The sequence below is a fragment of the Meriones unguiculatus genome, chromosome 6 (assembly GCF_030254825.1).
Source record: "Meriones unguiculatus strain TT.TT164.6M chromosome 6, Bangor_MerUng_6.1, whole genome shotgun sequence".
Classification (NCBI taxonomy): Eukaryota; Metazoa; Chordata; class Mammalia; order Rodentia; family Muridae; genus Meriones; species Meriones unguiculatus.
The window spans coordinates 33,067,898-33,091,663 of NC_083354.1; the positions used below are offsets into that span (position 1 = coordinate 33,067,898).

General features: G+C 46.0%; 1 protein-coding gene across 1 annotated transcript in view; it reads left to right on the plus strand.

The window, feature by feature from the left end:
- Positions 1 to 23,766, plus strand: part of Scn11a (sodium voltage-gated channel alpha subunit 11) — a 68,062-nt gene that overhangs the window by 40,022 nt on the left and 4,274 nt on the right. Inside the window, exons 19-25 of the mRNA XM_021627259.2 lie at positions 2,673 to 2,846; positions 6,384 to 6,485; positions 12,261 to 12,530; positions 13,871 to 13,924; positions 16,678 to 16,819; positions 21,672 to 21,772; positions 23,382 to 23,652. Coding sequence (XP_021482934.2) covers positions 2,673 to 2,846; positions 6,384 to 6,485; positions 12,261 to 12,530; positions 13,871 to 13,924; positions 16,678 to 16,819; positions 21,672 to 21,772; positions 23,382 to 23,652 — 1,114 coding nt within the window. The remainder of the gene's footprint in view (positions 1 to 2,672; positions 2,847 to 6,383; positions 6,486 to 12,260; positions 12,531 to 13,870; positions 13,925 to 16,677; positions 16,820 to 21,671; positions 21,773 to 23,381; positions 23,653 to 23,766) is intronic.

The window sequence follows — 23,766 nt, forward strand, 5'->3', positions numbered from 1 at the left end:
TCAAGCGTGAAACTAACCCTTTGCTGTTTGTCACGCTAAGTGAGCAGAGCCTTTCTGGACCTCCTGTGGCAGATCATTTCACCATCAGTTTGTAGCAAACAGAGGACGCTATAGAAGAGCCTTGCTCTTGTGTCCCATGCCCTCAGCAAGTGCTTTTCACCCGTGACAGTCTAAGGGAAAGGGCAGGGGTGCAGACCCATGCTCCTCAAGGACTGGCATCAGCATGGATCCCCAGGCCCTCCACACAGCCATGGACATTATTCCCCACACAAAAATGCAGGTTTCTCTAGAACCATCCCGGGAACTTCCCTGACGGACTTTGGTTGTGAGTCTTTGGTAACTGCATCTCCATGCTTGTGTGCCCTGAATACCATGGTTGCACTTATTTTATTTCATAAATGGTGCCAAGCAGCAGGAAGGCAGTGGTGCGGTGAGAAGGGCTAGGTGCATGCCTTGTGGTGTCAGGAAGAGGAGGCAAGCTCAGAGACCTAACAGCAGTCAGAGTCCTAGCTCCCATGTGCTTGCAGAGAGGCAGGTGTAGGCTGGGCTGAGCAGTTTCGAACATGCTCTCTAGAGGGTGCCAGAGGAAAGAGCTGGCCCACCTCACACTGGACAAGCTTGCATAGAGATGAAAACAAAAATCCAGCCCACCACCACTGCCTGCAGCCGAAGGACCGACACCATCAGCCTCCCTGGAAAGCTTGTTTGAAAAGCTGAGTCTTGAACCCATTACAAACCTGTCAGAGCCTACCTTGTGATAAGTCCCAAGCTGGCATGGGCTTATCACCCCGAGAAGGGCGGGTCTAGTCGTGGCACAGTGGTGTCAGGAGCCTCTTACCAGACCCTGGCCCTGGAGTCACATGGGGCCTTCGAAACTCAGCTGCATGTCTCTGGCCTGCTCAGAGTTAAGCTTTCAAAAGAGAAAGGAAGGCTGCACCACTACCCAGATTTACCTGTCCAGATTTACTCTGCAGGTAGTGCGGAGTCCAGACAAGAGGGACGGCTGTGGCGCTTACAGAGTGTGGTTGTGAGTAATGGGTGCAGACAGGAGAGGGCAGAGAGCAGGGATGGGCACTCCACCCAGCCCTGTAGAACAAGATGCTTCCCCACAGTGCACAAGTTCACAGGGCTGAGCGGAACGTGACAGGAGCAGCTCAGGAAGAGCGTACTGTAGCTGGCAGTTCAAGGGCAGGGAGGCCCAGCGGGGGAGCCAGGGGAGCCGGGAACCGCTCTCTGCCAGCGCACCAGGAGCCTGAGGCTCTTCACAGCCTCAGGGGTCTAAAACCAGAAAAAAGTGACAGGAGGAAGTGGGGCCACTCCATAAACGTGGAGGCTCGTCGTGGGAAGAGTCACACTTCCTTCATGTTCACCCTTCCCTCCCCAGCTTCCACAACCACCTCCAGCCCCAAAACAAACAAACAAACAAACAAACAAACAAACAGCCCTGGGCCAGCGGGGAACCTGTGGGAGGGATTTCACTTGCAAACAATGCTAGTCCTTTCTCTCTACTCAGAACTCAGGCTGGTGTGGGGAGTCAGGCGGTTGCAGGCTTCTTCCTGAGGGTGCCTTCCTGGCACCTGCCGTGGCGACCTTCTGCCTGTGGTCAGCGCTTTCCTGGGCATCTTGGGCAGGGTTAGCACACAGCCCCCCTCTCATTTCTTTGTTCTTACTTTACGGAGGCTGAAAGGTTAGCTCATACCCCAACTCCACAGGGTCTGCAGAATCACACACACTCACACACGCATGTGCCTGCGCGCGCACACACAGTGGCTGAGGGAAATGTCTGGATGTAGCATGGCAAAGGCTCTGGTTTCCCTAATCACACTTAAAGGATGCTTGAGAGTCATTTGCACCACGAGCTTTGGTCTCAATTTCTGCACGTCACGAAACAGTTACAAAATGACATTATCTGTAGGGTGTGTATGTATTTGTGTGTGACTGTGTGTTTCTGTGTATGTCTGTGTATGTGTCTGTATGTATGTGTATATGTGTGTACATATGTGTGTTTGTGTGCATATGTATGTCTCTGCATGTTTGTGTTTGTTGTGTATGTGTGCACACACGTGCGTGTGTGTGTGTGTGTGTGTGTGTGCGTGGGTGGGTGAGGCTGTTGGTCATGGGAGATGATGGACTCCGAGCCTGCTGAGATGTAGGGTATAGGACCAGGAGAGCAATGAAAAGGCGCTGAGTGCAGCTGCTAGGCCGACCTGGCGGGTGAAGTGGTGATCTAGGCCACAGGCACTTCTGGGAAAATTGGAAAGATAGATTCCACAAGAGCTGGAAGGATTAGGAAGCCCAGAAGCTGCCTTGGCAATCTTCTGTATAGGAAGATGCTCTGGATTCGGGAGTAGCAGTCACTTTTCTTACTGATGTGGAAAATACCCAACAGAAGCAACTCAAGGCAGTTCCATTTCTGTTGCTATGATGAAAATGCCCCGAGAAAAGCAGCTTTAAAGAGAACGGATTTATTCAGCTTTATTCCAAGTTACAGCCTGTTCTCGTGGAGAGGTCAAAGCAGGAGCTTGAAGCGGCCAGAGGCCTGCAGGCCATAGTGCTAGAGTAGGCTACACTCTCAGTCTTGTTTTTATTCGTGTAAAATATAAAACAGAGCAAAATCATCAAAGAGCTCGCGAGCCCCCAGCCTGGCCTCCAGTTATGCTGTACTCTTGCAGGTGTTTGAAGATGTCCATCTCGCCCGCCGGCCCCAGATTGAGCGATTGCTGAGGTGTACTGATAACATTTTCACATTTATTTTCATCCTGGAGATGATTCTAAAGTGGGTGGCCTTTGGATTCCGGAAGTATTTCACCAGTGCCTGGTGCTGGCTTGATTCCCTCATCGTGATCGTGAGTTCACTGGCTCTGTGGGACTCCGGCTGGGGCAGGGGTGGGAGAGGGGCTGCTGCCAGGCTGCCCTTCCTGGGGACCTCACACGGGGCCACTGTCCTGTAGCCGTGACAGTGCCTACTGCCAACTGTCATCTGTCCATCTGTGGTCCAGTCCTCGTGAGCCCTGCCTCTCATAGCTGTCTTTCAGAAACACACTGCCCAGCCGTCTCCATAATGACCTCTCTCTCTGAACTGTGCTTGTGTCCAATGCCGACCTAGAGGAACTTTGAGCATCCTCAATTTTTCTTTCTCCTTCCAACTTTCTTTCCTCCTTTTCCATTTTCACATGCATATGACGTCCACCTGTATTCAGTGTTTGTATGGACACACATGTGCATGTGTGGAAGCCAGAGATTGCTGTCAGGAGCCAGCCACATGCTCTTCCATCTTGGTCACTCAGGCAGGGCTTCTCAGTCAAACCCAGAGCTCACCAATGTGGCTACTCTACCTAGCCAGCTTGCTCTGGGGATCCCCTGCTTCTGCCTTCTGAGGCTGGGGTTACAGGCAAGCAGCCATGCCTACGCAACAATTCTGTGAGTTCTGGAGATCCAGACTCTTGACCTCATGCTGGTGGGGAAAGCACCCTAACCACTGAGCCACCGCCCCAGACCTTCCTCCCCATCTTTTCATTTCTTCTTTCAAAAACTCCTCAAAGCAGACCTGAGTGAGTCAGATGATGAGGCGGGTCCTGATGCTGGTGTTTAGGAAGTAGGAGAGGAAGGTTCGCATCTGTGATCTCATTCAGTGCACATACAGTTGTTGGGAGCTCAGCATGGGAGGGATGCTGGGCTCCGCACCTCCAGGGCTGTCGTGCTGACGGTAATAACAATGGTGGACCATGTTCCGATGCACTCTCTGTACCCTGATGCTTGAACTTCCTGGGGAGAAACAGCTGCTGTCTGTCTGCTCACCCCAGATGGGCACCAATACACTAAAGCATGATTTCTAAGTCCAACTTGGGGAGACGGATGAGACCATTGGGCTCTCTTACCAACTGTGGGTGACCAGGAACACTGCATCACTGCAGAGTCTCACCCCATGCAGAGGAAGGGGCACCCTGGAGTCTTGCTGCCAATCAGCCTTCCACTCCCTTGATAATAGCATCAGCTAAGACCTCCTGTGCTAGGAGAAGGAGGCTCTCAGATCTCCCTTCTTCTGCCCTCCAGGGAGTGTCTACAGCACCATTTCCAGGGACCTGGCTAGCACTGTAGCAGGCTGCTCTAGTTGCCATGGCTACCAGGCACAAAGCCCAAGATGGCATCATTTTATGTCTGGAGAAAAGGAACTTCCAACAGCCACATTTTCTGCCACCTGTGCCAACTATCTATCTTCTTTCTTCTGCTTGTCACAGTCGCGCTTTGTGGAAGGGACTTTCCTTTTCTTTGTATTCAGAGGGAGAGAATAGCTCAGAAAGGCTAAGAGCTGCTTGAGACTTCCTGAGGAGAGGTGATGGGGCTGAGAATGAGACCCCGGCACCTCACTGCAGGGAGCATGGCGTCCGCAGGCTCACTCTTTCCATCACTGCAGACTCCACTGAGTTTAAGAGCTCAGGGAAGAGGCTAGGGCGGCTCCGCTGGCGGAGGTCTTGAGGTGCCAGCATGGAGACCTGAGCTCAGATCCCCAGCTCCCAAGCAAACGAGCCACCACACAGTGCCATAATCCCAGCCAGGAGGTAAACAGGAGGACCCCTGGGCTCTCCAGGCTCACGAGCCAGACTGGTGAACACCCACTCACTGAGACTTTGTTTCAAAAAATAAGGTGGAGAGTGACTGAGGACGACACGCAGACTTCTTCACATGCATGTACAGTGTGCACACACATAAACACAGAAACACACACATAAAGATCATAAATAATTTACATCCAGCAAACCCAGAATCCATAATTTAAATCCAGCAGTCACCCCTAAATGTATCAGGCAGTAGTCTAAAGTCACAGTGTCAAAACACCAGCAGCCCCAGGCGGTGTGTAAGACAAGCTTTGCTGAGTTTTAATAAATTCAGTATTAATAAGGGTGTTAGAAAGAATAGAAGAAGAGGGAACTTGCAGACTGTCCCAACAAGACAAGCATAACCCTTGTTTGTTTTGGGGGCAGGGTCTCATGTAGCCCAGGATGACCCCAGACTTACTGTTTAAGGGAGGGTAACCTGGAACCCGGGCCTTACCTCCTGTTTGCTGGGATTGCAGGCCCAACCCAACCCAAATACAGTCTTTATAAGAAAGCAAACAGAGCAAAACCTAACAGCAGAGGTGAACTGCATAAAATAAATTTATAATTATGTGCCTGTGACTCTCAGAGAAGGCAATCCATGGGGGGGCCCAGCACTGGTCTTGACAGGAGGGGCCAAGTTCCAGGGATTCTCAACTCCATGCCTGAAACAAGGAACTCATCCTGCAAACTCCTTGTCTCCTCATTTGTGACACAGCAGGCGTCTTAGTCACTGTCCCATCTCTGTGAGGAGATGCCGAGACCATGGCAACTCTAATAAGAGAAAGCATTTAACTGGGGCTGGCTTACAGTTTCAGAGGCTTGGTCTATCATTGTCATGGGGCGGAGCATGGTGGTAGCCATGGCAGGCCTGGTGCTGGAGTAAGAGCTCCATCCTCATCCAAGGGGGAGAGAGCAAGACTGGGTCTGGCATGGGCTTTTTAAACCTCAAAGCCCATCCCTGTGACACTCTTCCTCCAACAAGGCCACACCTCCTAATCCTTCTAATCCCATCAAACAGTTCCACTTCCTGCTGCCTCATCATATGAGCCTATGGCGGCCATTCTTATTAAAACTGGCAAGATTACACACCAATCAGTCATGATTACACACCAGTCAGTCACGATTACATACAAATCAATCAGGATCACACACAACAGGAGCCATCAAGACGGCTCAGACAGGATGGCAGGCAAAGGTGCCCTGACACAATAAATAAATTAACAAATGGAAAAAAGCTTAAAAGAATCCGTATAATGATCTTTATAATAAATTTAGAGTAGAAAAACAACAAAAAATTCTTCCAACTATTAAAACATACAACTTCTGTTTTCTACTTGGCAATGTCAAGTTATAGTTAAAGACAAGTTGGGCCCAAGCTTAGCATTTACTGTGTATATGGCAGGTATTAATATATAGATCCATATTATATAAAATACATAATACAGATCATAGCCAAAGCTGTGAGTGATCATAGGACGCTGAGCAAAGACAGGGGACTCACAGGGTGCAGACATGTGTGAGTAATTACAGACTCGTTTCATGAGTCAGCGTGAAAATGAGTTTGAAAGGGAGACTTCGCCTCATTCATCAATTGAAAACCATTTTTACAGTGAAGTGATAGCTGTGTTGGGAAAAGTGTTGAAAATTAAAATCTATAATCACTGCTAACAATTTAATTGGGATAGCCATTATGGGGAAAGTTTTGCATTATTGGATAAAATTACAAACAGTGCCGATTTACAGCCTAGACATGCCATCCTCACCACGCCGCGTCTCCTCCCACAGGTGTCTGTGGTCAGTCTCATGAACTTACCAAGCCTGAAGTCCTTCCGGACGCTGCGAGCACTGAGGCCTCTGAGGGCTCTGTCTCAGTTCGAAGGAATGAAGGTACATGCCCAGGGGAATGGGTAGAAAAATCAGGTTAACAGGACAGGAAGAGGCCCTCCGGCTTTTGTCTAGGTTTTTTACCAGGCTCGTACTCAATCAGGGCCTGGACTCTGAGAATCAGAGACCAGACCACGCTATGGTTCGTCTCTTGACAGTCAAGGTGGACTCTGTCCTTCCTTCAGCATTCCAGGGAAAGCCTTGTCCCACGTGTCTAATGCTCTCCTGGCAGGGTCCCTCTGAGGTTGTCCTTGGCCATATGAGCAGAAAGGAGAGCTCATTATGGGCTCGTTATGGGTTCAGGAACAGCCGCACACTGACCACTCACACAGCAGACTCAGACTGATGGAAGTTTATTGAACGCTGAACAAAAACTGACTGGTCAGGGCACAAATCTGGACTGTGACACTGGTCTGTTCCTAAGGCAGGTTTTCCTGTAACCAGGTAACAACCAGGTAACCCGGTGTGTGTGTGGGGGCAGCATTGCGTCATTTTAACTAGCTAGACATAATTGATTTTGTTCCAAGTGTATTGCACATGGACAAAGCACTTTAAGCTGATTGGCTGGGATTTAGGGTAGGGAAGATGTTGGGGCTTTCCCTCTTTCTGGGAGTAAGGAACATGGCAGGATGTTGTGGTCTTAACTCTAGCAGAACATGCATTTATCATCTATTGCTTTATTCTAAGCAGTGAGTATTGAACTATTGAATTGTATCCTCGATTCAGGCATGTAGAGCCTGAGAACTTGAACTTAGTTTCACCTTATAATCAAAATGAAGACTTAGAAGCAAAATGGCTTTTGATATGCTAAAGCCGCAGCAGGTGTTAGCAAAGGAGCCACAGTTATGCTAAGAACTGAAGTAGGGCTCAATGGAGTTTAAGGGTTACAACTTTCCCCCATTTGAGTTTTACCCTCGAGTCATATCGTAGACTCTGTATCTGTTTTTTCTTTTTCTTTTTTTTTTTTCCTCAGAGATTTATTGTGAAACGATTTATCAAGAGACAAGGGAACAGAGCTGCAGTACTTCTAAACCAAGTGTCTCTAGGGGCTGTTAAAAGGTTAGGCTCTTTTACCCCAAGAGGTTAGACAGTTTATCCGGGACCTAAAACAAGTTTATTTACCTGTACGTCCTCTAAAACCAGAGGTAAATCCCTCAGGCAAGAGGCTGTGTCGCCGAGAACTAGCTGGAGGCTCTGGAAGGGCTTTGGGTCTATCCAGACAGAGACAGCAGTTTTTAGTTATGTTAGGTCCATGTCATTAAGAAACTTCAGTAATCGTCCATCCCGTATGCCAGGGAGCCCTTAGCATTTCAGCCTGTTAGGAAGGAGAATGGGAGATGTATTCTCTTCTGTAACTACTTACATCTGACATCAGGACGTTGCGATTGGGGCTCAGGAAGTCTGAACCGCCAGTCAAAGGCTGGGCAATGGGACATTTATTAGAAGCATCTGATTGGCGGATACCGGGAGCAATCCCATCATTGGGCTGGTTTGCATCAGGAAGTCCAGAGTTTAGCATCCTACAGTCCATAGGTGATGATCCCTGGATGGAGTCTGTCAGTCAAGTGAAAATTTGCTGAGACAAATATAGCTGAGGTACAGAATTAAAAATTATTAGTAATTGGGGAAGGTGAAGAATTCCAAGACCAAGGGAAAATTCCCATTTTTCAGGAACAGGTAGGTATGCTTATCTGGAGTCCATCTGACTTGTGGCAGAGGGAGCCTTGTCATTCTTTGAAGCTTACAAGATTTTTTTAAAGCTTACAAAAGGAGACAAGTTGGTTTGGGGGACAATCTAAAATTTGATTAATGTTAAAGCTTTGAACAGTCTTAATAAAATAGTTCCTTAAATTGTTTATCATTATTGAACTTTTATATCTTTTAAGCTTTATAATTTGTATTTATCAATATTAAACATATTTTAGTTATCAATTTTATATATATGTAAATATATATTTAGTTTAGTTGTCTAATGCATCAGAAACCTGAGAAGGATAAATCATAGCAGGAAGTATTCCAGATGGCCTGGATGTCAATTAAGATGACCCATAGCCCATTAGGCTCCTGTGATGTTGATGGCTTCGTTGGGGGACACAGGTCCCAGTACAATATTAGTCTCCTTTCAGCTGCCAGGCTGAAAGGCCTTTTTGTGGGGGAGGAAAATGGGAGAGAACACCTCACCTTGTCTTAGGCAACATGGGAGGAATGACTCCTCAGGTGTCCTCTTTGTCCACAGTCCAGGCTGGGCCCTAGCAGCAGGAAGGCGTTGGGCAGTCTTGCCCTGTGGTTAGCACACCACAGTGCAGGTGGTGTCCTTGGTCCCCATCTATCTTACTGGAGACCTTAGGGTTTCCACTGGAAGCTAGGGTCTCTGTCATATCAGACTTAGCTTTTTATTAAGCATTTAATACCATGTTCGGCAGAGTTTTGAAGTGTCTGAGGACTATCTGTTAAGTATACCTGTGTTAAGCAAACTGTGTTTGTGCTTAATTATCCTAGGCTTAACCATGAAAACAAAAACCAAGAAACTAGGTTGAACTTAATCTTGTAATTAACTATATCAGTTCTTAGCATGACTTTATTATAATTATATTTCTGAACATATTAAAGGATTTGATTATCTATACGGTGGCTGACCATCAGCTTGCATTTTCTAGTTATCCTCAACAGTTTGTATTAATTTAGTTATTTATTTTTGTTAAACTTTGAAGACAAATGTAAGAGGTTAAATAAAGCCCATCCAAAGAATATAATCATTCATGAGGCAGTGAACAATCAACTTGTGTGTCTCAGTCATCTTCCGCAGTTCATAATAAAATGACAATTGTTGAATTGAAGCTCCTTCAACCTCAAGGTTTCTAAATACAGAGACTGGGAACTTCCTTGATCTCCGAGTTCTCTTAATAATGTTAGTAAAAACAAGGAAACCGAATATATATCCTTAAGTCTGCCTCTGTTCACCTGAATAGGCCCTCTGAGGGATTTTATTTATTTATTTTTAATATTGTAGTTGCTAGGATTTAGTGATGTTTGAAAGATATGCAGGGTACATAAGATTAATGTCTGAGACCAATCGTCCTGTCAAGCCTCTGTATGCTTCATTGACCTCTAAGGAACGCAGAGAAACAGAAAGTAGCCAGAATGTTTCAGTGCCGTAGGGAGTGTATTGATTTTCCAGGAACTGAAAAACATTTAGTGCCCCAGGAGTCATGGATTCTAATTCAAAAAACCCATGGCATATGCTTCTCAAAACAGCTAGATCAGGCCAATTTTATTACTTTCTGTAGTTCCCCTCTTTATTTTTAACTTTTGGGTATGCTAGTTAATCTTTAAAGCATACATCAAGTATTTTTACGGCTATTATGTTTCTCTGAATAGCCAGTAACAAAATTCTCAGAAACATTGCCATGGACCATGGTTTAGAAGTTTAATTAGAGACAGAAGTTTTATCATGTAAGGCATGAACACCAATGGTCAAATTGTCGTGTAGCCGTCTTTGCCTAGGGAGCAATATAATCAATGTTGGGACACCCACGTCCTAGGATGTGGTCACCTAAATGGGAATATTTTTTTCTTCTCAGTTAACAAAGTGAAGCATAGGAAGATCAGGCCTATAAGCCTAACATGCTTCAGTGGCAGTTTTAATTTCTTTATCTATTTTCAAGATCATATATCAATAAAGACATTTTATAAATATTGATCAATTTTAAAATGTTCTATAGAGTGAACCGTCTGCCTTCAGTCTACAGAGTTAGGATAAGCTGCCATAATCAAGATGGGGGAAAAAGCACCATCAGAAATTATGTAAAATCTTATCCTGATTCAAAAGTACCTTTGGAGACCTATTTCTTTAGTTGGGTCATGCCATTTGTTGTTCAGAATGCTCCGACACTATGTTTTCAGTTTAACTTTTTTGTTTCAGATGTTACAGATTTTTCTAAACCATATTTGATAGTTCATAAGCCAATAATCCAGAACATAGTAAGTTCATGCTTTTAACAGCAGTTAAAACCAAACATGTAGCGGTAATATGTATTTATACATTTAAAACAAAGTTTTTCTTACTTTCTCTAGCTGTAATTTCAAGGGAGGAGCATCTTGTTCCGCATTGGATCCAGTTCTCATGGATTGAGGTTTTGTAGCAAGACTAGCCAACAGCTTCCTTACCAGAGAGGCCGAACAGCTTGTACAGATGAGGCAGCTTCAAGCTTGCTTGATCCAGGCATAAGGCGGGGCTTTTCCAGCACTGCTAGACTCCTAGCTGCACGTGCAGGGCTTCAACTAAGTTAGCAGATGAAATTTGGACTTTTTTTTTTTTTCAGAATATGAAAGACAAAGATATTTTCCCTCAGGGGAAAAGTGAATTTAAGCTTCCATTTTTGTCAGCAGATCTCTGCCCAACAGTGGGTAGGACATTCAGGTAGGACTAGGAAGGAGTGAACCACAGCTTAATTTCACAGGTTCCTTGACTGTTTTCTGTGAGTCTTTCTAAAAAGTCAGTAGGGGATTCTGTGGGTCCCTGAACTACCTGAGTTACCTTTGACATACTTGTGGGTTGTTGGCAGCCACCCAGAAACTCCCCACAATAGCCTGGCAATAACTCCTAAGTGTTTTCCTCTTGTCCCAGCCGGGGCTGGTTTGAGGAGAGCAATGTTGATATGCTCCAGTTCCTTGGTGGTGAAGAGGGTGCAGGGAATTGAGGTCCTCCTCAGGTTGGGAAGGAATAAATGGCAGTCACTGCTGGGACTTCAAAGAGGACTGGGGTTGATTCATAGTGCATGAGTTGGGGTGTGGGTGGGTAGAGAAAAGAAAATGGTGCCAACAAATGAAACAAACAAACATAAAACAACCCAGACGAGACACAAAGACTGCATAGATGAAACAAAACAAACACAGAATGACTGAGACGAGACCAGACGAGACACAAAGACTACAGACCAATCACTGAATGGTCAGTCCCCTTCCTTTCTGGAGAGGCTTTCTTACAAGCTAGCGGAGAAAAGGGGCATCCCCTAAAATCTCTGTCTGGACCCGGGACTTACACAGCTGTGTCCAACCTGCTGCCACGCAGTCTCCACAGTATGGACTACCAAGAAAAGAGAAACTAGACAAAACAAACCTACCTCCCCATGGAGGTGAGTGAAGCATTCACTGAGGGGTGGTTGAGGGCAGGTGGGCTATCCCAGACAAGCCCCCAAATGTTATGGGTTCAGGAATAGCCATACACTGACCACTTGATGATGGAAGTTTATTGAACAATGAACAAAAACTGACCAGTCAGGGACATATTCTATACTCAGGAGCCAGACTATGATACTGATCTGTTTTTAAGGTAGGTTTTTTTTTATATGAAAAACCGTAACCAGGTAATGACCAGGTATAGAAAGTGTGTGGGGGGGCAGGGGGGACAGAGAACATTATATCATTTGACTAGCTAAACATGATTGATTTTGTTCCATGTGTATTATATCTACACAAAGCACTTTAAGCTGATTGGCTGGGATTTAGGGTAGGGGAGCTCTTGGGGGCTTTTCAGCTTTCTGGGAGACTTGGAGGCAAAATGAGTTCTGATATGCTAAAGGGGACAGCAGGTGTTAACAGAGGAGCTACATTACAGTAAGAACTAAAATAGGTTTAGACAGAGGAGCTGTAGAGTTTAAGCAGGTTACGACAGGCTGGGAGAAGGATTTAGGAGTGCTGGGCTGCATACGGCCGTCCGGGGTAAGGTGGGGTGTGGGCTCCGCCCTGCCTGTAACGCCCTCCCGGTCTTGCCCCCAGGTTGTCGTCAACGCCCTCGTCAGTGCCATTCCCGCCATTCTCAACGTCTTGCTGGTCTGCCTCATTTTCTGGCTCATATTTTGTATCCTGGGAGTAAATTTTTTTTCTGGGAAGTTTGGAAGATGCGTTAATGGGACAGATATAAATAAGTATGTCAATCATACTGAAATTTCAAACCGAAGCCAGTGTGAAGGCAGTAATTACTTATGGAAGGTCCCGAATGTCAACTTTGACAATGTGGGGATCGCCTACCTCGCTCTGCTGCAAGTGGTGAGTTTTGTGCCTCTGTCCCCATCCAGGAAGAGAAAACTCTGCAGAATATCAGCCACTAAAACAGAGAAATGCAGCTGAGACTGTGGGTCCTAGTCACAGGGTGGGGGTGGGGCAGCATCTTTGGAAATGAGTTTCCACCTTGAGTCTCCAACTTGGCTACTTTTCGGTACTTTTCTCATTTCTTTGACAACATACCTGACACATTAGTTACTTTTCTGTTGATGTGGTAAAATACCCATCAGAAAGCAAATTAGGGAAGAAAATTTTTAGTTTTGCTCATAGCTGAAGGGAGTGTGGTCCATCACAGTGGGGAAAGCACTGTGGGAGGCTCAGGACCCTGGCTGATCTCATCTCATCTAGACACTGTATACTTCTATCAGCAGGCTGTAAGTCCTCAAAGCCTGTCTCTGGGACATGCTTCCTCTAGCAAGGTTCCACCTCCTAAAATTCTATCCCCTTCCCCAACTGCACTACCAGCTGGGAGCAAGCGTGCAAACACAGGAGCAGATGGGGACATTTCTCATTTGAACCCCAACACCCAAGAGAAGCAACATAAGGAAGGGCTATTTTTGTTTGAGAGACTAGACAGCCGTGGCTGGGAAGACATGGGGTGAGAATTCTCTAGATGTGGCAGGAGGAGGCAGCCGGTCACACTGACCCTACAGTCAGTAGGGTCTCTTTCCCAACAGAAAGAGACGGAAGCTGGCGCTCACATGGTGTTTTCCTTTGTATTCACCAGCCTGTGGGATGCCACCATCTACACTCAGGGTGATTTTATTCTTCATTAAACCTCCTCAGGATCACCTTCAGCCTGTGCCCTGACACGTGTCTTCTACGTGATTCCAGGGCCGGTCGAGTTGGCCATGAAGATTAGACACCACACATAGGAGTTCCCCCTTCAGGGTCTGACCCAGCTTGTCTTGTCTTCTGCAGTGCCTTGCCTGCGGCTCCCAGTACCTGACAGCGAGGAGTGGAGCTTTTGCAGGTCATGCATTGCCAACAGTTCTCTTTTCAATCTGTAGTAGCCAGGTGCTGGGCAGGTAGCACGTCCCAGGTGCTGTCAGGAAGAACCTTACCTGGCTCTTCTCAAGCCACCTGTCGTGCAGAAATTTATTTTGTTTTTAAGTCGTTTGTCTTGGGAGAAAGAAGAAGAAAGAGAACATGCATGGCCTCCATCCTCACATTCCCTTGTACCATTCTTTCATTTGGTCCCCTCTCTGGGACAGGATGGAGTGTTAGTTCACACACCAGCCCACAGGGCTTGGCAAGCTTTCGCGCGGCATGAGTCTGTTGATGAAGAGTCTACAGCTGTGTCTGTGTTTCTCCTTCTCTTTCAGGCGACCTATAAGGGCTGGTTGGACATCATGAATGCCGCTGTAGATTCCACTGGGGTGAGTCAATGCTCCACCATGTCCTAGAATGTGATGTTCAAACCAGAACTGTTGTTGAGAACACAAGACAGCCCCAGACTTCCCGCATGACAGCGCCATCATTCCAGACCCACTCTTGTTCTTCTGGAGGCAAAATTAGGATGTAGACGTTGCCTGATGAAAGACGCTCTGATGTGTTCTCCTGTTGTCTGTAGAGTCCAGCATTTTCTCTTCGTGGCAAGGGAAGAAATGAAAACTGTTCATGTAGGACTTGGGGGCAGAGCAGCAATCCCACCCGTGCTAGCTTTGTTTCTATCACTGTAATAAAACACTGGCCAAACCAACTTGGGGGAGGGGAGATTTGTTTTTGGGTTTTAGTTTTTGCTTTTTGTTTGTTTGTTTGTTCTTTAAGCTTACAGGTTACAGGCTATCTATTGAGAGAAATCAGGGCAGGAGCTCAAGGCAGGAACCTGGAGGCATGAACTGAAGCAGAGACCCCAGAAAAAACTGGCTTACTGTCATTGCTGTCATGAACCAGCATGACCAAGAGCAAGCTGGGAGGAAGTGGTTTGTTTGGCTTGTGTATCACAGCCCACTGAGGGAAGACATAAAGGTGGGAACTAAAGTCAGCTGGTAGCCTGGAGGCAGGAGCTGGTCAGAGGCCATGGAGGAGAGCACCTTACTGGATTGTTATTCAAGGCTTGATCAGTCTGATTTCTTATACCACCCAGGGCCTCATTGCACACACACACACACACACACACACACACACACACACACACTCCCAGGGGAGGCAGCACCCACAATAGTTTACCTACAGCCCTATCTTATGGAAGTATTTTTTCAACTGAGGGACCCTCCTCTCCAGGGGCTCTAACTGTGTCAAGTTGACAGACCCTAAGCATCATAGCAAGGTACCCCAAGTGAAGGACAGGAGGAAGCCACCTTTCACAGGCTGTATGTCTTGACTCAGGAAAAGCCCTAAGACAGGAGAACGTCAGAACAAGGGGTAAGCTCCCATGGGTTCATCCTCCCTGGGGAGCAGAGGTGGCGACCACCAACTGAGGAATTTCACAGGAAGAGAACCGAGTCCCTAAGACAGAAATGTGCTCGGCAGCCTGATCTGTTTCCTAGTCCTCGTTTGGTTCCGTTGATGGGTGGGAAGGGAGTTACCCAGAGCTGGGCAGTGGGCAGATGGCTGGGTCAAGGGGGCATGTGTGTTCCGTTTCTTATCATGACCATGTGTGCTCACTGGTGCCTGAGATGTAGTGAGGGCTACAGACAGGTGGGCTGGGAGCAGAGAGATACAGCACTGAGGAAGAGCAGTCATCACGCCACCTGCTTCATCATGGCTTCACAGATTGCCATTTACACATGGATAATACACAGCAACAATCACTTAGTACATTGATAAAAAATCTCATTCCTGGATAGCCAAAGCTCATAGTAGACACTTAACTATTAATGCTACAATTTATCATTACATTTATAGCTCATAATTACTTATGTCACATACAATTTAAGTGTTTACATTTTAATTTATTATTTGTGTATGTGTGTGCATGATGGGTGTGCATGAAGGAGGACCAGAATTCAGATTCCCAGAATCCACACCGATGTCTGGTTGGCATGAGCTTGTCCCCTGCCTGTATTTGCAGCACCTGGAGGGTGGAGATGGGCACCACGGAGCAGGCGGGCTAGCTAGACTAGCTCTGCTGGTGAGCTCTGGGCTCCACCAGAGGTGGAGAGGGGCAGAGAGGTGGCTGAGCGGGTCATCTGCCACTAGGCCCGGCAACCTGAGTTTGAGCTTTCTGACCCACATGGTGGAACAAAACCAACCCTGCAAATTGTCCCGGTCTTCATACACTTGCCGTGGTGCACTTGCATGGGCACACGTATACACACATACAGTGAGAGAGAGAGAGAGAGAGAGAGAGAGAGAGAGAGAGAGAGAGAGAGGGAGGGAGGGAGGGAGAGGGGGAGAGAGAGGTAACTAGATACATTAATAAGATTTAAAAGGTGAAGAGTGATTCAGTAGGATCCCAATTTCTCACTGTCAACTTCAGGCCTCTACATGCACACACGTGAGCATGAATGTGCAAATGTGCATGCATAACACACGTGAACTTTAAATAAAAATTAGTGGATGGGTAGATAATAAATGAATGAGTGAATGAATGAGTGAATGAGCCAAGTGAGAAGCCTGGCTGAGAAGGCCCTTGGGTGCTTTGAGGCTTGCCCTGAGCGGGCAGATGTGTTGGCATCAGCTGGTGCCCACACAGGAACTCACGCACCTGTTCATCTGCCTCCTCAATCTCGGGTCTTGAGAACCTACTTACCAGAAGGTGAGGCAGGCACTGGCAAGCCACGAGGAGACACAGCCATGGGCAGAATGTTGACGTGAGGGAGGGGGGAGGAGCCATGAAGTCCATCCTCGTGCGCCCGGGGTGGGTGTGTCCTGTGCTGGGCCCCTCTGCAATGCCAGACCCACACGAGCATTTGGGAGATGTTCAGAAGACAAATTCCACCTTGTGCTTCCTCTCTTCTCATCCCCTAAGGCTTCTCACTGTGTGGGAGAAAAGCCTCGCCCCCTGGCTTCCCTCTCCCCCACTTTGTGCACCTGGAGCTAAGCAAGGGACCCAGAGGAGGGTGCCCAGCTGCTGCAGGATGCTGTGCGGTCAGCCTTCCTGGGCAAATGCACTCTGCTCTTCTGGACGAGGCAGCTAGGGTGGCTTGATTTTTCCTCAGTAACTGTTTTTCTCTCATCCCAACAGAAAGACGAGCAGCCGTACTTTGAGGCGAATCTCTATGCGTATCTTTACTTCGTGGTCTTTATCATCTTTGGCTCATTCTTCACCCTGAACCTCTTTATCGGCGTTATCATTGACAACTTCAATCAGCAGCAGAAAAAGATAAGTTTGCATGCTGGCCTGGCAGGCTTGTTTCCCCAGGCCTCCAATGGCTCTTGAGAAAATGTGATCCTAGTGTAAAAAGCTGTCACGGCTGCCATTCCTAGCTGCTCAGGAGCAGGAAGCCCGTCTCCTTTAGCCCAGGAAAGACCAGAGAGGTCTCAAAGATAAGGCGAAGACACCTGGATTCTGCTCAGACTGTGGCTTTTGAACTCTGTCTTAGTTCAGAAGGTTGCTGTTGCGTTTCAGGCTGCTGCTGGTTGTGCCTGAGAAGACCAGCAACCAGAGGCTGGTGCTTAGCCTATGTGCACTGCCCTCAGAGCTCAGTAGCACCTCAAGAGTATTGTGTTGATCACAACAGCGAGGAACAGGCTTCCCTTCTGGGATTATTGTGTCCTGGCTCCTACCAGCCCTAGTCGGTCTCCTAAAGAGGCCTGGACAGATGACTGATGTCAAATGCTGCTGGAGCTGTGGGCTAACTTTGCAAATTAAGGAATATAGAAGAGAATTTAGATGTATCTCCACCAGTGGTCAAATGGTGACCATTTAGACCATGCCTCATCATGTTGGCATAATTTGGTATAATCCTTTCTAGTTAAAAAAACCAAGAAGTAAAAAAAAAAAAAAAAGTATTTCTGCATACATCGTGCATGCGGTGCCCATGTATGCCAGAAGAGGGCCCTGGGTGTCCTGGAGCTGGAGTTACAGATGGTTGGGAGCCACCACGTGGGTGCTGGGAACTGAACCTGGGTCTTCTTCAAGAGCGACAGTCTTGTCAGCCACAGAGCCATCTCTCCAGCCCCCTGTCTTAACGGTTGTGTGTGTGCATGTGTGTGTGTGTGTGTGTGTGTGTGTGCGCACGCGCGCGCTCGTGCATGTGTAAGTCTTGATGCTGGGGTCCTCTTCCATGTCTCTCTACCTGATTATCTTTGAGGCATACTCTCTGACTGAAACTGAGCTCACTGATGGGGCCCCAGGGATCGGCCTGTCTCTCCCTCCGAAGCGCTGGGGTTACAGACGTGCACGGCCACACTCAGCTTCCGTTTGCTTTGTCTTTTCAGTCTCTGGGTGAAGCCCGGGGTCTCGTCCATGCTCGGCAAGTCCCCTTCCGCTGGGCCTCAATGCCCAGCTGCACAGCCGGCTTTTATGTGGGTTCCGGGGATCAGGCTGAGGTTCTCATTCTTGCACACCAGAAACTTCACCCACTGAGCCTTCCTCCCCACCCCACTTCTGACACTTTTGTGTTAATTTTTTTTAACCTTATAGACCTGAGTATTTGTGCGGAATCAAACTCCCCCTTTGGGCTTTCTCTCCTATAGGAACCAAAGGCACTTCTCAACTCCTCTGCTCAGGGCTGGATCTTTGGTTTTATATGCAAAGGCTCTTTTTGTTTTCCGTTGAACTCTTGTAATTCAGCCGAACTGTACCTTGCTGCTGACTAACCAGCCTGCTGGGCAAGTCCTGTGCCATCGTGACGCTGCCTTGCTGAGTCTGCTGCTCAGGGAGGAGGGAGAGGCTTTGGGTCCCCTCTGTAATGCTGTCCTGATTGCAATCAATACCGGCAATTTGGATGTCAGCCTTGCGGCGTCGACTCAGCCCTGCTGCTGGAAAGCCCGGTGGGGCTCACACCGCAGCAGCCTTTTGTTTTATTTTTATTATGGAAAATATTCTAGCATGAACCTCAGCACCCAGCACCCAGCCTATCATTCACCGAAGAAACCCTCCTGCCAACCATGTCCCCACAGACCCCTGCTGAAAGATTTGTTTCATTTCATTCATAAATGTTCCGGGACGCATCTGTTTTTTAATCACACAGAGGTGAAGAGCAGTCCGGGAAGAGTTAATGATTTGGAGTCTGTCCGCTTGTCTTGACTTCTTGAGACGGGTTTCACAGTGCTGCCTACTCTGGTCTTCTGTTTGAACCTTACTTACTGTTACCGCGCTGAGTGTGCACGCTTGGGTGTGGGGACACAGAGAGACCAGAGGACAGCCTCGTGGAGGACTTCTCGCCTTCAGTTTTTATGTGGGTTCTGGGGCTGTCCTGCCAGCCTGCTGTGTGGCTTCAAACATAACCAGTGTCATTATATCACCTAGAAAACTTTAAGTTAATCCCTCAAGTTCATCAAATTGACTTCACTCATATTGCCATGACCTTTTTATTTGTTGAAATAGCCAGTGCTGCCATCCTCATCGTCGCCGTCACTGTTACTGTTGTTTTTTTGAGACGGGCTGGCCTGGGAGTCACTGTGTCACCTAACCTGGCTGTAAACTGTAAACAGTACTTTGCCTTGGCCCCCAGGTACCAGGGCTATATGCGCTCGGTACCTGCCGTGGCCGGCTTTATCTTCCTAAGTCAGTGGACAAAATAATGAGTTTCATTTTGGCAGTTTTGGGGCATGTCTCTGTATGTGCCCAGCATGTCTGGTTCTTTCAATCTCTGGTTGTATTCAGTTGGGGTTTTCTCTTAGAGAGACTAGTAACGACTGATAGTTTTTCAGTCTTCTTTATCTTTTCAAAGAACCAAGTGCAGTTTCTTTAACTCTTCCCATTGCTCTCTTTCTATTTCATTAATTTCTGCCATGATCCATTGTATCTCTTTCCATCTACTGATTTCTTCTTATTTTTCTAAGTCCTTTGGGCAGACACAGGCTCTTTACCAGATCACTGACTTTTTAAAACATATGCACTCACGACTATCTTTGATTTTCCTGAGATTTTGTTAATTTTCATCTTTTTATCAGTTTCTTTCCATTAAAGTTTTGGGTCCAGATTGGGATTCAAATAAGACCCTCCTATTTGACAGCATTTTTGTGTCTGGAATGATGGCAAGGCCCAGGCTTAAGTTGAACCTTCTTTCTGCAAAAGGCCAGTTTACTAATGAATGCTGGGAGTTTTCAAAACTGCATTCTGGTATACAAACTGTTGCTGTTTCTAGGTCTGTCCACAGAGAGAGCCACTTCAAGCTCAAGGCTACAGGAAACAGTGATGTAGAAACAGGCATCTAATGGGTCATTCCCTCTCCTCTGAGGTGTTTCTTTCTCTTTTCTACCCTGAGAAAGTTGGCCTCAAGAGCACAGGGAATGATAACAAATTAAAATTTCCCAGTTAGAGGGCCAGAGAGATGGGCCAGAGGTTAAGGCCACACTGTTCTTGCAGAGGACCTGGGTCGAACAACCCATAGCTGCTTAAACTTCATCTCCTGGGCATTAGACGCCCTCCTCTGGCCTCTGGAGGCAGCTGCACTCACAGGAACACAACCACTCACAAACATACATAATTTAAAACAAAATAAGTATTCTAAATATGCACAACTGCTCATTGTCTTTACACCAAACACTTGCCTTGAGTGTAGAGGCTATCTTACTGCAAGAACCGGTTTTCTTGTTGGATTTCATTGTCAAGTGACACTTCCCTTTCCTTTTGAAGAAGTGTGTGTGTGTGTGTGTGTGTGTGTGTGTGTGTGAGTGTACATGAGTGCAATGACTGAAGGGACCAGAAGAGAGCGTGGAATCCCCAGGGAACTGTTCTGAGCTGCCACGAGTGGATGCTGGGAACCAAGCTTGGGTCCTCTGGAAAAGTCGTTCACACTAACCACTGAGCCATCCCTCCAGCCTCCAGCAGTGGCTTTGGGACTAACTTACCATTTTATTTCTTATCTTATCTCTTAATTTTCAGAGCCCAGAGACTTTCTTTCTTTCTTTTTTCCCCAAATTTCTGCAAATATTCAGCTACATATTTCCAAAGAATTCTGCTGTATTTCATCTGCTATATATATATATATATATATATATATTTTGGTTCCATGAATTTCTAAAAATAGAAATCCTAGCTTGTTTTTTGGTCTTTCTTTCTTTCTTTCTTTCTTTCTTTCTTTCTTTCTTTCTTTCTTTCTTTCTTTCTTTCTTTCCTTTCTTTCTTTTCTTTCTTTCCTTTCTTTCTTTCTTTTCTTTCTTTCTTTCTTTCTTTCTTTCTTTCTTTCTTTCTTTCCTTTCTCTCTTTTTCTTTCTCTCTCTCTTTTTCCTCTCTCTCTCTCTCTCTCTCTGTTTCTCTTTCTCTTTCTTGAGACAGGGTTTCTCTGTGTAGCCCAGGCTGTCCGAGAGTTACTTTGTAGACCAGGCTGGCCTCAAACTCACAGAGATCTGCCTCCCTGAGTACTGGGATTATAGGCATGCACCATCATGTCTGGCTTTGTATACTTCTTCTTAAGAATTTTTCTGGAAATTTTTAATTAACTTTTACATTAATTAATTAATTATTTAAGATAATGTTTAATTATTATAAGAGAATTTCAGTGCTCTTTTATAGTATTTTCTCTCTCTTTTTAAAATTTCACTCATTTGTTTGTGCATATTAATTGTGGGTTTCATATTAACTAACATGTTCATACATGTGTACTTACATGAATATAATGCCCTTTAGTCATACTCTCCTTCTCTCACCCTCCTCTCATGGGTCCCCTTTCTCTGCTAAAGGATTTTAGTCTAAAGTTTTGTTGTTAATTTCTATTATAGGCATGTTATGGTTTAATTTATGCAGCCTGAACTGTATGTAGTTTTTACAAAGATTCTGTATGATGTCCATTAAAGTGTGTAATCTGTGTGTTCTAAAAGCAAGCTATAACTTATTGAAATGACCTTATTTCTCCTTTATCCTTTATCTTAGAATCAATTTTTCTTCTGGTCCGTAGGTTCAGATTCTTTCAAGTCCTTTTAGAGCAGGAATTATTGATAAAAGTGACATATAACTTTAAAGTTGTTATTAAGAATTTAGGACGGACGCACACAAAAAAGCAGTATCTAACTAGCTGCAATTTCTCTGTCACGCTCACTGACTAGCTGCCAATTTCTCTGTGTACTTAGGTGGCCAGGACATTTTTATGACAGAAGAACAGAAGAAATACTATAATGCAATGAAAAAGCTGGGAACCAAAAAACCTCAAAAACCCATTCCAAGGCCACTGGTGAGAGCAACTGACACTAAACACATATGTGGGCTACAAGGTTGCGAGGGGCACAGGGTTATAAAAAGCCTACTGTTAAAAGGAAGTATTCTTTAATTTTTAAAAATTATTTGTGTATGTGTGTCTTTGTGTCTGTATGTGCATGTGAGTGCCATGTTTACAGAGGCCAGAAGAGGGCAACAGATCCTCCATAGCAGAGCTTACAGGCAGCCCTGAGCCACCTGACACGGATGCTGAGAAACTGTTCTCAGGTCCTCTGAGAGCAAACACGTATATGTATATACATTATATCTATATAATGTATAATATATATACTGAGACAGGGTTTGTCCTGGACTGGCTTTGTAGCCCAGGCTGGCCTTGAGCTCACAGAGATCCTCCTGCCTGTCTTCCTGAGTGCTGGGATTACAGGCATGCACCACCACCATCCAGACCAGCAGTATACACTGTTAACCACTGAGCCATCTCTCCAGGCCTCAGGATCTTTTAAAAACATGCACATGTTATATTAGAATTTTTAAAAAATTAAGATGTAATTCCAGCACTCAGGGAGGCAGAGGCAGGTGGCTCTCTGTGAGTTCAGGGCCCACCTGGTCTATAAAGCCAGTCCAGAACAGCTAAGGCTACACAGAGAGACCATGTCTCTAAAAACAAACAAAACAACAACAAAAATGCATCCAAGTCCTTAGGAAAATTAGACATGCATGTCTATTACTGAGAGCCTGGACAAAATTTTTTAATTTTCTTTTGACACAGGGTCTCACTATGTAGCTCTGGCTGCCCTGGAACTCATTATGTAGACCAGCTGCCTCGAACTCACAGAGACCTCCCTGCCTCTCTTCCTTAAGTGCTGGGGATTAAAGGCATGCGTCAACTACACCCAACAAAAATAAATCATAAACTTTAAAACTTAAGAAAGGAACCAATGCTCAATCTCACCCTCAGCTATCCTATGAAATAATCAGTTCTCCGTCTTCAGTAACTGCTGGGCTAGGATGCTGTTTTTCTAGCCTATTCTAACTGGAATTAAACACTGACATTTGAGAATTGCTTGAATGCGGAGTTTCGCTAAAGTTCTGATTATTCTAAACCGGCAAACAGAGCTTTGGAGGTGCCTGCTACATTTTGTCTAAGACAGGGAGACACTCTCTGCATCCATCTCTTGGGCAAATGCAGATGCGGACATCGAGGCCATCTTATTGCTGCAGCCTCTGTGTGCTGTTTTATCTCAACCTCTCCCAGTGTCCGTCACATTAAAGCTGCATTGCTACTGAGGATTTTATTATTATTATTATTTATATTTTTGTTTTAAAGTAGAAGTAATCCCAGAAATGGAGGCCAGCCAGGTCTACAAAGTGAGTCCAGGACAACCAAGGCTACACAGAGAAACCCTGTCACAAACAAACAAACAAACAAACAAACAAACGAACAAGCCTAAGCACATAGAAACAGTCACCCAATCAAATCTGAAACAAAGCAAAAAGGGGAGGTGTGAGAATATCTTGTCCTTCGAAGGGTCCGTATATATTTCAAGGAACTGCCTTCATTGTAAGAGAAAAAAGTTTTGATGGTTTAACTATGTAATTTTCTTCTTTCTTTTCCTCCTCAGAACAAATGTCAAGCCTTTGTGTTCGACCTGGTCACAAGCCAGGTCTTTGACGTCATCATTCTGGGTCTTATTGTCCTAAATATGATTATCATGATGGCTGAATCTGATGGCCAGACCAAAGAAGTGAAGAAAATCTTTGATTTCCTCAACATAGCCTTTGTGGCCATCTTCACTGTAGAGTGTCTCATCAAAATCTTTGCTTTGAGGCAGCACTACTTCACCAATGGCTGGAACTTATTTGATTGTGTGGTCGTGGTTCTTTCTGTCATTAGTAAGTAAAACCAGTAGCCGGAGCTTTCCGGAGAGGCAGGAGTAAACCCTAAAGACAGCCATGTGGAAGGGGGTCGAGGTCCTCTGCAGAGCAGGAGGGTAGGCTTACTGTAGA